The 16,055-nt window shown below is 44.7% G+C and overlaps 1 protein-coding gene across 3 annotated transcripts; it reads right to left on the reverse strand.

The window, feature by feature from the left end:
* Window positions 1-202: 202 nt before the first annotated feature.
* On the reverse strand, window positions 203-13,406 carry RLIM (ring finger protein, LIM domain interacting). 3 transcript variants are annotated; one of them, XM_082771060.1, is made up of 4 exons: window positions 13,246-13,405; window positions 4,463-4,651; window positions 3,525-3,608; window positions 203-2,702 (listed from the first exon to the last, which is right to left on the reverse strand). In XM_082771060.1, the coding sequence occupies exons 2-4, from the start codon at window positions 4,629-4,631 to the stop codon at window positions 1,171-1,173; spliced, it is 1,785 nt and encodes a 594-aa protein (XP_082627186.1). In that variant the 5' UTR covers window positions 4,632-4,651; window positions 13,246-13,405; the 3' UTR covers window positions 203-1,170. The 3 variants fall into 3 exon arrangements, with proteins under 3 accessions (XP_082627186.1, XP_082627187.1, XP_082627185.1); XM_082771061.1 differs by lacking the exon at window positions 3,525-3,608 and having other exon boundaries at window positions 13,246-13,406; XM_082771059.1 differs by lacking the exon at window positions 13,246-13,405 and having other exon boundaries at window positions 4,463-4,669.
* Window positions 13,407-16,055: the final 2,649 nt, after the last annotated feature.

A 16,055-nucleotide genomic window follows, 5' to 3' on the forward strand; every position in this document is an offset into this window, starting at 1 on the left:
AACTGATATTGCTGAAGCTGATTTGGGGGGGGGGAGGGGGAGGGGTTACTATTTGTCTGCTGAAGAATCATACAGGGTTACCTTTAAAGTTTAAAGTAAAAAATGCAAGAACTGGGCATAAACCTCACGGAATAACCTGGTGCACACCAGTTTATATTATTACATATTAGGAACCGTATAAAGAAAAAAACCAGCCATTAGAACAGTTTCTAACTTTTATCATCTTTTTGGGTGACATTACTGAGCCAAAACACTGCAATAATAAACATTTAATTTCCATTTCTTAAATGCAATTAAGATGTCTAATTCAACTGTTTTTATATTACAGTAGCTTTTCACATAAATAGTACAGATATGCACTGCTCTTGACAGGCACACAGTTACAAAAGCAGCTCTCTTGTATTTAGTTTGCTCTCTGTGTGGTGGGTTTTGTATGAAAAGCATTCTCAATTTCTAAGCATGGTACAATTTTAATTCTTAATGCGTTAGTACAACAGTGCATTGGAAAAGTACTGAGCTTCTACAAAAAAGCTTTACAATTTTAAAACAGATTTTTTTTTTTTTATTTAAACAAGCATAGGCAATTCTTATATTTCCACAACAAGATAAATATCCCAATTAAGCTAACAGCTCATCCTACAGCGTGCCATAGTGATGGGGAAAGGGCTAACATTAGTGTTATTTACAGACACGTCCAATATTAACCCAGTATGAAAATTTAAAACATGTTCAAGTGTGCAATTAAATTTGTGTTATTTTTTTCAGTCAGTTGGATTTCTTGCAGAAAATCATCTACGACTCATGTACATTAAGCTGGGATGACTTCTCAGACTCCTCGTAAGCACAATCTTTAGGACAAAATGTTTATGGGGCTGGGGGAAGGAAGTGGCTAGAACTTACTCTTCATAAAGAAAAAAGTATTTTTAAATCGGTAGGTGTCTTTGGACAAGTGAAATTTAATCACACAAACTGGCTAGATGTCGAAACCCCTAATTAAAGGAATTTTAGGATTTTACAAGCTGGAATTCAGATAAAATGCTCTCATGAGGGAAGATTCACTCCAAGTCAGTATTATACAATGAGGTACCACTCAAAAAGTGGCCATAAAGGAAGTGACTTCTTTGCCCATCACTATTACACTAGCTGCTCGGCCATGAATTCAGATCTCATTTAGACAACACTCTCTCTGTTACCAGACGCTAAGACTGCTCTGCGACAAATGGGACAAGTGGAATTTTCTGATAACCAGCGATCGATGCAGTGGACATGATACTCGTGAGAACAAGGCAGTTTCCGAAGCTTGTTGCCTTCGGTGTACTCCGTAATACACACGCTACAGGTTTTCAGAGCATCGCTCTCACCAAAATTCCTCATGGCTAGGTTGTCAATTTGTTCTTTGGTGAGTCCTCTTGGTTGGTCGTCATCATCTTCATTTAGTAGGAAAAATTGTGCTAGGCTAAGGAATGGGAGAGAACCACTTTCTTCAAACGTGACCGATCCTCTTGTATTCCGACCTTCCCGCCTGGCACCAGATGTTGAACCACCTTCATTACCACCTTCGTACACCTCCCCTGAGCTAACATCCGTACTTTCATTGCCTGAACTACCACCACCTCCGTTCTGCGGCTCGGAAGCATCCACGTTCTGATTTGGAGCGGGGCCACTAGGATCTGCATCACTATCACTATACATAAAGTAACTCAGCTCTCCGAAGCCTGTCATTATCTGCCTCAGCATAGTCTGAATAGCAACTGATGTAGTCTCGCTCAAGCCTGTGTTTAAGATCCTACGAATAGGAATCCTAATGGTACTGACGTAAGTTCTCACTCCAGCCCGTTCTGAACGTGAAAACGTGCGCCTAAACCCTCCCCGTTCGCTCTCGTAAGTGACTGTGTTGTTAGGGGTCTGGGAGCGGGACCGAGTTCTGTTGGCTATGCTGTCCCTTTGCCGATACTCCCCGGGACGAACTCTTCTCACCTGAAGATCGAGCACTATGGTAGGAGGCCTCTGCCCAGGAGTTGCAGACTCACTGGCACCATTAGTTTCTGAAGAACCTGCCGCCTGAGGAGCAGGTCTTGTTTCAGGGGCTGAAAACAGAACTGCGTTTTCACTCGGCACCTCAGTCCCCACTGCATGCTGCCTTAACGTCACGTGCTGCCTAGTTCTAGAGCTTCCCTCAGCTTCATTCACCGACGAATGGTCAAGCGTTTGAGATGATGTATTGTGATGAGACCTGCGAGGAGCCTCACTCACTGGATTAATAGGTGACCTACTTCTATCAGTCCTAGCCCGTGTTCTCCGCTGTTCTGGGCTCCTACTTCTCGCTCTCCTCTGCCCTCTAGGAGAAGCTTCCTCAGTCGTTAGCTCCTCTGAAGTGCTCCTTTCTGATCCAGGCTGCCTTACAGACGGTGATTCAGACCTTGGAATTTCAGAGTCACTTTGGCTGTTTTCCAAATCCTCCCCACTGGAAGGCTCTACAGATGGCTCATTCTCAGTTTCCGGATTTGTGTTCCCATTATTACGGTTGACATTTATTTCCAAACTGAATCTGAAGTCACCACTATTTGGGTTAGTCCGGCTCACTGCTCTCCAAGATTGGTTTCCTCGTTGCCCACTTCGTGTAGTATTTCCAGTCTGTCGGACTGAATTAAGCCAGTCTATTATAGAATCTCCATTTGAAACATCTTCTGCGGATTCTGCACCTGCGAAAAAGACAGTGAACTACCAAAATTAGAGCACTTAGCTAACATTGGAGTGATCTTTTCCAAAAACATAAGTGCTTAATTTAAAAAAGCGACAGTTTAGAAGCGCTTAATCCCATCAAGAGCAACTGTGGTTTCACATGTAGCATCACAGTTCTTATCTACCAGAGCTCTGTTAAGGGAGCAGGAGTGGACTTCTTTTTCCTAATATGCACAGACCGGCTGCAGCCATCACACAGCAAATAAGTCTAAGTAACACGCATTATTTATTGTAAATGGAAAGTCTTACTTCATGTGTTAAAACACATCAATATTCTGTGTTTTCCTTTCCAAACAATTAGGGGATCTCACTGAATTGAGACCTATGTTTGTCCTGACCCTTCACTTGGAGATCAGCTGTGCAGCAAACCCATCTTACTAAAGAATGAACCCCAGTGGTAAGCTCCAAGAATCCTCCACCAACCTCTTTAGAGGGGTGATAACAAAACCCATAGAGCACCTTTGGAAGGGAAGAACGGTGAATAAAAACAAAAAGAAGAATTGCCAAAAAGCATCCCCAAAGGGAGCAGACAGGAAAACAATCTTCAAAATAAAGAAAAAGAAACCTAAATGGAACTTTATTCTGATGCAAGTAACAGACACGTTATGGGTGAAATCTGTCCCAAACTGATCTCTGCAGCAGATATCAGACATAACGTTCACTTAGTTTTGAAACAAAGCTCACCTTGCACCTGCCTAGGCTTAACTTGTTCCACTCCTGCACTCAAGTTAAGGTCCGTATGGGGTGCTAAAGTTAAGAGTTTTCACAAATACTGTATATACCTCTATTCTCATCACTGTTTTGCTGTGGCGGACCTTCTTTAACTTGGTGTAGCCTTCTCAGCAACTCTTCTTCAGTAATTTCACCTTAGAAAATAAGCAAAATTTTCCAAAAATATTTCCAAATCATATGTATGGCAAGCATTATCAAAAGCTTCTACAGAAGGTACAAGCCACTGTGTTGTCTTTTTTTTTTTCCTCTAATTAAATCCTGCCATAATGAGACTGCCAAGCAGGTTGCTAAGGGGAAGTTCAGACACTTCAGCACCACTCTTCCAAATAAGTTTTGCTGAAGGATCCAACAGTTTCAACCTACTCAAAAAAGACAAGTGTGCTTTCTGGTTCTGCAACCTCTGCAACTCATCAGCAGTTTTCTTCAGCCTATTCCAATTAAATGGCTGTCCAGAGTGGGGAAAAAAAATGATAATGTGTTCACAAGCACGAAGAAAGTCCAAATTAGTTGAAGTCATGTTTTAGATTATAACTAGTTTCAATTAGGCATCATCCTATAAAGAGTCAATTTAAAGTAATAAGTCAATTAAAAATGGACATAAAAACACCCATGCAGAATCTTGCACCAGATTAATTATCCTAGTTACAAACTCTTAATACCAGCATAAAGTTTTCACACATGCTTAAGGGCAATTTCTTTTCTGTCCCAGAAGTCTAAGGGGCCATAACAGGGTCAACTCTGGATGTTCCCATCAAGTGGTGCGAACAGCAGACTTTAGTATCTGATGAATCCACATTGTCCCAACCACCTCTCCACGGTGGAGCCCTCAATTTTCAGTACGTACAAGGTAGCAAGAAGCTACTCCCTACCACGGAACACAACCGCAGCACATGAACTAAATGGGTGAAGGAGATTGAGGAGAACAGAAAACGACACAGATCAACTACAGGCAATTCCAGTAAGATGTATATACACGAGCATAACCTACCTGGTGTTCCTAGCAAATTGTTATCTCTCATCAGCCTGTAGTCCTCTTCGCTCAGGTTGTTTACAAACTGATAGAAAGCTTCTTCTCGATCTAACCGATCTAGCTGACTCTGACGTTGTGCTTCGGATTGATCGATATTTCCTTTATCACTAGAATCTGAGCTCTCCATCTTGACAAATGGAAGAGTATCTAAAAAAGAAAAAAGAAACTCTTCATTCAACTTAGTGAAACACAGCATGATATTTAGATGCTTAACCTGTAGTATATTCTTCATTAAGTTGAGGAGAAAAAGACTTTGCTAATGAATTTTCAGTTAAGATTGGCTGCAAAACGACACGGATCACAACAAAACCATTCTCAAAGCACGAGTGACTTCCAGAACTACAAAGTCTAGAGCCACCACTACTTATATTCAAAGCAGCAAGTACAAACACCATGGAATAGTATCAGTTTACTAAGTGTCCACAACAATCTTTTTGCCATAAAATACTCATAATACTGCAACTGCCTCATGAATCCCAAAGCCATGCCTTACAGTGCCATACAACAGCGTAGCATGAGGCACAAACCATACGTGATTACACTAACTCTAAAAGAGTACTCTAAAAGAGATTAAACATTCATCACTCCTTCTTTCCCTGCACTATGGTAAAGAAAGCAGAAATCAATCTAATTTACTGCCAATTAAGAGAAACACCCTCTTCAACATCCAAGTGAGTTTTAACAGAATGAAGGGATTTAAATAAATGAGTCTGAAGATGCTACAGAACACTATATATGAAAAAAGAAGAGACAGAGCTATTAGTATCCTCCAAAATGAAAAAGCAGTTGTAAAATCAGCTCTGTAGCTGTAAGTCAAGAGAAGAATTTGCTTGCAAGTTTCAGCAATTAGTGAATTGCTGATGTTGATGACTAATACATTTCCAGGACAAAACTCCACCATGTATACCTGCCAGAACTTCTGCTTCGAAGAACTATTTTCTATAATGTGGTTATATTAAAAAAATAAATAAATAAAATAAAGTCTTCTCCTCACATTGTTTTTCATTTGGAAGAGATCCTTCACAGCATCTCAAAAAAAAGAAAATTAATTAATACAGTGTCTATATTTGGTCAAAATTAAAACAAAAGACATGCAAATGCAGGAGACATACTGGCACTAGTTGTGCCATGCAAATATATCAAATGAAGTTAAAATAACTAGTTTCCTTAATCATCATGCCTCGCTACTCACAACATCAAGAATTTTCCTGTATAACTGGTAGAATCTAGTTACTCAGAGAGGTGATTAGCAAGCTAATCCTCTGCATGCTAAAAAGCTCTGCAATAATATTCCCCATCAAAAAAATGTTCCTTTCATTTAAACCATGTTGCATGTGACATGGAAGAATAAAGCTCTTTGCTTCTTGCTGGAAAGTTTCCAACACTCAGACATCTGTCTAGTGCAAAAAGCATCTTTTTTTGGTTTGTCAGCACAGCTGTCAAGTCAGGACTGCCCACAGTTGACACCAGTGCCGCATGATCTCTGACTGGAGTTTATTTCAGCTGCTGTTGTGAAAATTAAAGTGAGCTGACAACCTCTGTGTGGCAGTAGGAAATTCCACAGGATAGGACATCCCACTATTGCAGGCTTGCAGATGATAGAAATAGCCACTCCAGTCCTCATTCTGACACAGTAAAACTTGTTTTAGGTTAGTCACGTTAAAGCACAAATGACCTGTTGGCCCTCCGTGTTACAGGTGTGGAAGGCTACTGGGATTTGTTTCCATGAGAATCAGCAAGCAGCAGCAATCTGCGGGGTTACCACCGCTCCAGACGGAAGGCCAGCAGCTGTCCCTGCATTGCTACATCTCTGGTGCAACCCGAAGACTGCATGGCCAGTCTGAAGACTCGCATGTGACACGCTGTCAAGTAAACCCACTCACAGGGGAAGTTGCACAACGGTTCCAGCAGGTACGTCCCACTCGGACTGGGCTCAGTTATGAAATCAGTGTGCCCTTCAAACCTCAGGCACGTACTTCCAACGAGAACAGAGCTTGCTTGAAACCTGACAGCTTTTTACACGCTTTCTGCAACACAGCTATGACCCCAACTAACTTCAAGACATATCCAATTGAAGGAAAATACCAGAAAGACAAAGCTGCTGCTTTTTACAAGAGACACCTGAATAATATCCCAAGTAGAACAAGACTTGATTCCAAAATAAAGCCCAGGAAGATGCATTAGCTTTGGGAAATGCTCTAACCAGCATTTTCTTTTTTTCCATGAGACTGATGACAGTGAAGCAAAGTTGACAGCACAATTAGGAAAATCAGGGAATGCAGTAACGCTAAAGGACAGGGGCAGCATAAAGCTGTTTGTAAAATATTTTCCTCAGAACGGTTGCTACCTTGATTTTTACTGAGCTTAAAACACGTGTTCTTCACAAACTGCAACATTAGCATATTTGTAGGCACTAGGCTAATTCAACAACAGGTTTTAAAAGAGTGCATTATGTATACAAAGTCTGACATTTGGTTACTGTTTATGCTTTGAAATTTTCCTTTTGACTGCAAACTCCAGTGCTCGTGGGCACCTTGGCTATCTAACACCTACTTGACAGCAAGACTTTTGCCCACGTCATTTCAGAAGATGTAGAGGACACTGCTCTTGGTCAGGAAGAAAGGCAGAGGCAAAACAAGTGAAGTTGAGAAAAATAACCTCTTCTTTACCAACAGACTGATGCACGCTTCAATAGCTGACTCTTTAGGAATGCTGAAACTACAGCGAAGTCAGTCTTACTTATTTCCAGGCTTGCTCCCCTCTCCTCCTCTTTCAGCTTTCAACTGCAAAGTCAGCTGCTGGTCAAGACTGCGAAGACATCATGGCTAAGAAAAAGCCTCAGATCTGGGATCTCAGCACAAATCCCACTTGCAGGGTTCCCGTGGTGGCAGTGCTGCTCCGTTTTTGATGCGGTGGAGGGTCACACAACTTGGGAACCCTTCCCTCATTCGGGGGATTCAGGCTTCTGCTCTCAGCTCACACACTGCAGCAAATTATGACCGGCTTAAGGAAGCTGACTGCAGCAACACAGGGAAACCTGACGAGGGAAAAGCTACAGGTATACTATTAAGTTACAAAAGAATACCCAACATTTGATTATCTAATAAGCAGGTGCGCTTCAACCCTGTTTCTCTTTCTCCTAGTGGTTTCGTTCAACTCAAAGTAAGACTTTGTTCTTACTCATGTGAAAAGATTCAGAATTTCCTTATTTAGTGTTCTTCCCCGTCAGCACTGAGTTGACAAAGGGTGGGGAAGGTCACGTCTGTGAGTAGGAAGTTCAGATCTGTCAATTACTGCCAGCTTCAGCCGGGATATCCAGTAATTAAAATCTTTTTTTTTTTTTCCTACAGGAAACAGGAAAAAAAAAAAAATCACCTGAAGGCTGCCCAAAACAAGGTATTGTACTGAATCACAGCTAGAATAAACTACTTTTTCTTAAAAAAATAAATAAATGAAGGGAAATATTCTTCAGCAGCTGAAGATCCAGATATTTTCCTGTGAATACTACAGTGAATTCTTAATTGGTGTTCCCATCCTTTGACGAGTCAGCAAAGGATCTTCCCGCAGTTATGCTCCAACAATCTCGGGGATCTCAGAGCACAGCTGCCTAGCTGCCTCTCCACCGCTGCTACAGACTGCGGCAGCAAGAACAGCAAGCCCCAAGCAGGTAGCGATACTTAATTTTATTCAAGAGGATGTAATATGCGCTCGTGGATAGGGATGATTTACCAATCCTAGATGTCCCTTACGGTACACAGTACCAGAAGTCTCTTACCTTTTCCCACATGCCAATTCATGAGTGTGTAAACAGAAGCCAGTCAGGAATTTACAGTCATTAAAAGAAAAGGAGTGGGACAGCAGGCAGTAATAAAACACTCGTGTTGTCCCTTTATCTTTGCCAGTAACACTGGGCGTCTCCGGAGCGCTTAGCACTGACAGACTAAAGAATTCTTCCCCCAAAAGTACTGATGGAACAGAAGTCCCAGTGCTAAATTGCTAGCTCTTTCCCCTTCAAAAATGGTTCATATTTCCTGACATCGGTTACCATTTATTAACACCAGAACACTAACTTAGCCGGCATTCTTGAAGACACGAAACCTTAATGTTATAATCTTCATCAGATTTACGAGGCAAGCCTTAAATTTTAAGAAGAGAAAGGCACTTAGCTGATGTGCAGAAACAAATGAGATGCTTACGAGCCGGCTGTGCAGCCAAGGTCTCTCAAACTCCCCCATCGAGGCGCTGCTGGCGGCTCAACGTTACGTGCGAAGGCGGAGCGCCCCGAGTGTTCGAACGTTTCCTGAATTACCTCACGGCCCAGCAACATAATTAATACCTTGGTATACACAGAAAGGATGATGGCAATATGAATAAGTGTCTCATAGATGCGCTCAGCAAAAGGCTAATTTCTCATTTATGATTCATAACCTCAGCTTAATTAGGTACTTCAGCCAGCAGAGCACCTTGCCTACTCCTAGGCTGCAGGAATTGTCAAACCCTTTGAGTAAAAGCAGCGACTCAGTGGTGGAAGCTGCACCACTTGGTATTTCTGGTTTGGGCTCGTTTTGGGTTACCTATTCTCTCCCCTCTTTCACCGAACACACCTCAGAGACGTTTTAGCTGCGTGGCTCTCCTGCAGAGCTGCCTGCTCGGCGCTCTTTCCCCCAGCTCTGACATCCCGCCCCGTTGGGCAGGACGGGCCCCAGGCAGCTCTGTGACTGCGGGCTCTTCAGGCACAAACAGGACCGACCTAACGGGCAGCACCGACTCCCCCGGCCCGCGTTCGATCCGACTACCAGGCTTTCCTAGAAGACTCACGAGTGGAGAAATCGTTTCCATGCTCGTCAGCACACAACTTCTCAATAACCAAAGGCAGAAAGAACAGGAACTACATCTTCATCTTAAATATTTCATCTCTCCAGACTGCGAGCTCAAAAGCAGAAGCACAAAACTGTCAGTGAATCCTATCATTAAGGAAAGGAGATACCATGAAACAGTGAAATCAAACAGCTATTTGCATTGTACATGGAGCTTCGTTGCATCAATGTTTTTTTTGTCTTTCTGGGTAGCTACACAAGTCTTCCTTGGTGATTAGGCTGAAGGCTATGACAGCGTAGGTACAATTACCTAATCTACATCTCAGAAGTGGTAACAAGGAACTTTTCTACCTTTCAAAACTGCAGCATGAATTTTGGACGCACTCCTTTTCCTGCTACTCTTGCTTTCTGATCATCTGATGAACAACAGCTCTCCACAACTTCAAGATTTCTGATTAAACTTACCACAAATCCGAAACACACAAGAACTCTGCGTCCTCCTGGCCTCGAAAAATACCATGGAGCGTGCCCCACTTGTGGAAAGCGGGAAGAAACTTGTCTTCTGAGAAGTATCTCGTGTAAACCGCAATGAAATTCAATGCTGACTTAATACGGAGAGTTGGACACGGATTCAGCCAATTCACTGCCCCAGAAGGCTTCAAAGCAAAGTCCATACAGCAGGACATCACTCTGAACGTACATTTTAAATAACAGAAAGCAAATGAATACTCATTCAGCACAGCTGCAGAAAATTCCACAGAATAAAAAAAAAAAAACAGTGAAAACATTTCAACAGAACACGCTGATAGGAAGAGGCAAACACTTGCCATCCTACTGTATCGATTCCCACCTCAGAGAGATCTAGGCACAGAAACGAAACAATTCATTACAGGCTTCCAGATCACCTTCTGGGTATGAAGGGTGGGACTCAGCAATTCCAGAACACTGAGCATGGGGAATGAAGACGGAAGTGAGAAGATGGAACATGGCAACAATCACCAAAATAAGAGCTTCAGGTTTCATCCTCTGCACTTATCAGCACAGCATTTTTCGCACAGATGTTGAAAACAAAATTCAGACAGCACTTCCTTTTGGGCCCAAATTTGGAGGGTACCCCAGAAGAGAAAGTTCAGCGTCCACAAGGTACCACGACTTTCCAGCTTTGGGAGAAGACAGTCGTGAGGCTCTTCTCCCCCAGCAGCAGGCTTCCTGCTGGCTCAGCACGCAGAAAGCTCGAAGGAAGCAGCGATGCTGCACGCCCGTACCCAGCGCTGCCACAGAAAGCCAGCGGCATGAGCAGGGCTGCCAAGTAAGGAAGTTGTGCCCACAAAACCGAAGGCCATCACGCTTTGATTTCTGCGGAAGGAGAACTTCTGGTCAGGGGAAGCACCAAGGCAGTCGCACTGACTTAGAAGCCCAGCTCTACGTTTTTACTCTCACTTTCTGCACAAAGCTGTTGCCGACGCAGCTTCTACTAAAAGGCCAAGAAAACAGTGCCGATCGCTGCAAATACAACCCCCCCGGCGACTCCGAGGCGAGGACTTTTTGTTGTTATCGCTGCTGCCTGGCACCCAACAAATATCAAAGTGGAAAATTTCAGCAAAATCTAAGCGAATTTCAATACCTATCCTAGGACTGTAGCTCCATTTCTGACGACAAACTAAGGCAGGCAAGCTCAAGCACTCTAACAAGATTACGTGCACATACATCTTGCATGTTGAAATTAAGGCTGCTCTAAGTGAAATGCTTTTAAGTTACTAAATTAGGAGCAAGTGAGCGCGCCCTGACTTCTCCGACATATTCAATTATCCTGAGATGGTTTTATGAGGCTGCACAACTCCGCAGACCTCCTTCAGTAAAAAGCTGGGCTCCAGCACTGCAGAGCAGCAGCAAGACACTAACAAGGCCCTCGTTAATGACAACACGAGGGAGGTGCAGCCTTGTGTGGTTCTTATGACCTGATCTGCAACCAGGAATTTGCAGAAAAGCAGAACTGAGGCTGCGTGACACTTCTGGCTGCCCCTACTCACCACACAACGACCCTGCCTCTAAGTTCTTATGCTACTGCTCTGTTCAGAGGCGTTGGTTTTGAGATGCACAAGACCATCATAAAAATATCCTGAGTTTTGCTTTATCTCTTGAAGACCAAGTTTCTCAGGCTAAAGAGTTGATAAGCTCTCCTCAAGACTAAGATTAGGGCTCAAGAACTCGGATAAATACCCAACAATCTTGCTTGGATTCAGAGATGTTTTAGTACACGGAAACAGAAAGCTCTATAAAAAAAAATAGAAAAGCCTAGTAACCTGTTAAGCTGGACTCAAACGGAACCTTTAGGCTCATGTAAATTAAGTCAAAACATTGAGCTACAGCAGTAAAAAAAAGAAATTACAACACCTCCGCTGCAATTAGAGGCATTCTACCAAGATCAAGGAACTTATTTTGATACATTTCCATAGGGATGAGGAATGAAGGGATGAACTAGCCAGGTACATTAACACGCGGGTGTTTAAGGAAATATTTCCATCGCGGGATCACATTACTCATTCCCCTAAAAATACTGAAACAGAAAAAAAAAAGACACGTAATAGAGACCAGACACTTGTAGCACTGTTTCCAGCACACCTTGGTATGTCCATGTATTCAGGAAGATGGGAAATAAATACGATACAGATGTCAGCCACTACGTGCTCAACAAGCTCCAGTGCGCTTTTTCAGTGACAAACGTTTCTGTAGCACGAACTGTCATGTTTTAGTCGTGCAACATAACAATAACCCCTGAATTTTATAATCTGTGGAATGCTTTCCACTTGTTAGCAGGAGGGGAGACAAAATCCCAAACCGTAATTTGTTTAATACCAAAATGGTCAATCTGTAGAGGAAATCCACTCATTTTGAGTGCCAGTTGACCACCACAACAAAACTAAGCATCAAACTCTTAATTAAGATAATTAACCACCTAAGAAGCAGTCAGCTATTCTTTATAAAAAACATGGTCACGTCACTGCAGTTAGCATTCAGGGACAAGTAGGTATCGGGACTCCTTTAGCATCTTGATGACAACTTCCAGCCTGAAACCAGGCACCACTGCCAGCCTGGGCAGGGAAACACCTCAGCCGTGTGACTGCACTGCTGGGCACGGCGCAGTCTGAGTTCCTGTTTACAAGCCCCTCCTGATTATCGTTGTGACAAATTGAGAAACAAAAAATATTAAAAAAAAAAAAAACACAGTATTTTTGCTGTGAAACCCTTTGTTGAGCTCCTTCTCCCACATGCTAGAATCAAAACAAATAATGAACCTTAAAATCTACACGTTACACCCGCTTGACATTGCTCCTCCATTACGGCAGGCCACCAAGGATGAAGAAACACACAACTGCACTTGCCAATAGTTTTGAGGCATGGTAAACAGAAACCCTGGACGTCAACAAACAGCGTTTTTTAAAAAAAAAAAAAAAAAAAAAAAAAAAAAGGAAAAGGAAGGAAGAATCTGCTCAGAAAACCAAGGTAACAGAGCAAAGGTAAGGCGGCTAACGTGCCAACAGGGCCGGCACCGCCAACACCACAGACCCAGCAGCCCCCAAACCGCTGGAGACCCTCAGGAGGGACACGAGGAGCCCCGTGCCCCGTCCCCCTTCTCCCCCCAGCCCACGCCAGGCACAGCCCCAGCCCCAGCCCCAGCCCCAGCCCCAGGCCCCGCTGCTGCCGGGCTGGGGCTGCCCAGCGAGGCCCCGAGCAGCGCCCGCAGCCGCCCCCCCCCAGCCAGGGGCCGTCCGTCCCCTCCCCCTCCCCCATTTTGGCCGTTAAAGGCCTGAAGGGGGAGGGTTGGGGGGGGGGGGGGGGGGGGCCGCGGGCCCTGCGGGGCTCCTGAGGCGCTCCCCGCCGCGGGCCATTTTGGGCGGCCGCCCGCCGGCCTCCCGCACTCACCGCCCGCCCGAGCTCTCGCTGCGCTGCTCTCCCCGGGCTCTCCCCGGGCTCCCCTCCCCTCCGCCGCCGCCGCCGCCGCGGGCTCGGTCGCGGCTCAGCCCCGTCGCCGAGCTCCGTGTGGCCGCCGCCCGCCGCTCCCCTCAGGCGGCCATTTTGTGCTCCATTGTTACCAAGGAACGGGGGGACCGGAAGCGGCCGCCGAACGGCGGAAGTGAAGGAGCGCCCCCCCCCCACCCCATCCCGCCCCGCGCATGCGCCCACTGCGCCTCCCGGGACGGGGCAAAGGGGGGCGCTCACCAACGAGAGGAGCTCGGAGGACCGCCCGGGAGGGTAGAGCGGCCCCGTGCTGAGGGGGGGGCGCCGCCATTTTGAAGAGGGGCAAAGGCTGAGGGGGGGGGCGGTGAGGCGATGGCCGCCCCCTGCCCGCAGCCCCCTGCCCTCTGCCCGCCGCCCCCCGGCTCGGTGCAGCCCCAGGTGGAGCCGTTCATGCTCGTGGCGGGTATTTTTAGTGTCCCCACAGCAGCCTGGTGGCACGGGGGCCATTTCACGCCCCCTCACAGCGCCAGGGCAGAGGTGCCAGACCTTGAGGCGGGCAGTGCCCGGCGTTCCCAAGCTGCTTCTTATTTTCTGAGAAAAAAAAAAAAAGAGCAGCAGGGCTGATAAAGGCCGTCCTCACGCTGTAGGTGTAGCAGGGTTTCCCCTCACCTCACTCAGGCTACGCTACACGAAGCAAAGGCTGGCCTGGTGTCACGCGTTAAAGTCGCTCCTGATGCCACAGAAAGGCTAAATGTGAACATAATTAATCAAGCGCTGCGTTCCCGTGGTCCGTAAGCCTGCTGTTAGGTTAAATAGCTCCAGAGTTGCACTTGCTGAAGCTGGATTCCTCCAGGATCAGCGCGTCGCCCTCATGAGAGGCTGGCGGAGCAGCAGAATCAGAAATCGATAGGACACAGCAGGAAGAAAACTGTAGCTGAAAAGAAATAGGAGAGAAAAAAACAAACTATGAGCTCATTTTGGAACCCAAGGGGCTGGAGTGTCACTCTGAGTACTAGCACGGGTTTAAGGAAAGGGAGAGGTTAAGGCTTTGCAGAGAGCAGAAGGGATTCCGTCAGAAGTTTGATAAGATCCCGTTTTACTGACTCAAAAGTATCTCCTGAAAAGGCCATGAGGAATAGTAAAACCAACTTCCATGAGCGTGGTCTTTATTTTTGAGCAAGAACCAGAACACAGAGGAAGAAGAGCATCTTTGTGAGGGTTGATGTGGTTTCAGCAGGACCACGGGAGACCTTTGGTTCTTCTCTTGGTACCTCACTGATCACAGTAGTGAGACTGCTGTCAAGTTGAGGGGTGGGCAGCAGACAAAGGCTGTTGAAACTTAAATGTGTAGGAAGAGAGCAGCCCAACTACTGATGTAAATGAAGCGTTCTTAAATAATCACAGTTCGAATTTTCCCCTTCAGATTTGAGAACTCAAAAGGCAACCACAGTGTTTGGGCTAGAGAGAACGGAGCGTTCGGTTACTTTTTCTCATCAGTTTCACTTGCTACAGAATGGGACCAGGAATGGAAATGATACTAAGACCACGATGCCAAAAGCATAATTAAAGGAGAGCAGGATCAATCCCAGTTCCACGTGGATCAGATGTACATTCCCCGCTGTATTTTTGTTGAATTACACGGAGCATAAAGCGTGGAAGTTTATTCCAGCTGCAAGTGGAACAATGATTCCCAATACAGTCGTAATAAAAAGGCGATACCTAACCCAGAATAAAACTTGCTTACAGAAGGTTAAGCTGTTATTTGTTTGTTTATTTTTAAAGCAAATGGGAGCTGGGACAGTGAGTTAAATCACATCAGTGCTTTGCGTCATTGCTCCATTATGGATCCTTCATTACAGTTAGATTTGCTGTACGGTCAAACCGTGACCTAGCAAATCTGTTTTTAGTGGTCAACGTGGGTAAAATTAAATAACAATAATAATAATAAAAAAAGAAAAAAGAAGAAAAAAAAAAAAGTGGGGGAGTGGGGGGTAAATTTAATGTCAAAAAAGCAATCTTGCAGTTTTAATGGGCCAAAATATTTGCCATTGGGAAAAGTCCTCTTGGAGCTGTTCCTGACACATGAGGAACAGATTTTTTTTATGTAGCTAGATTCCACTGCTTGGAGAAACTATCCCCTGCAGAAAGAAAGATCCCGTGGCTGAGCATGTAAGCTTTCTTTTCTGACAGCCATCTTTGAAATAGGTAAAAAAAAAAATAAATTCTGCTGTAAAACATCAGTAATTCAAGGAGCAGATGATCAGCATACAAAAAATCCATTTTATCACGGAAAGCATTGTGCTGACAACTGATAAGACAGCCACTGAGTGTGAGTATTGGCACTCAGCAAATCAGCAGGATGCCCACCAGAGTGCTCCGATGAGAGATCTCAGAGAACTGAAGAACTGGATGGTGGTGCAACTGTGACTTACACGTGCAAGTGACTCCCGTATTTCTCACTGTCTTTTCTGAATGCCAGGCAAGGTCAGAGCAGGATAAAAGTGGCTTTGTTATCCACCAGTAACCTAAGCAGCAAAATGTTAGGATTATTGAGCAAGTGGGAGGCGGAGCATATTCTTTTATTTGAACCAAAGGATGATGGTTTATGCTCCTGGTGCAGCCGCAGAGTATTTTATGACATCTGGCAAGCAATTTTGTTTGTCTGTTTCTTTTTCTCTCAATAGAATATTTTTGAGTGAATAACCTTACTGAAAGTCTAAAGCATCATCAAGTGGAAAGCAGCAGAGGAATGAAGCATGCTATACTTTGCTTCC

The sequence above is a fragment of the Aythya marila genome, assembly GCF_965140915.1.
Source record: "Aythya marila genome assembly, chromosome: 13".
In the NCBI taxonomy this organism is placed as follows: Eukaryota; Metazoa; Chordata; class Aves; order Anseriformes; family Anatidae; genus Aythya; species Aythya marila.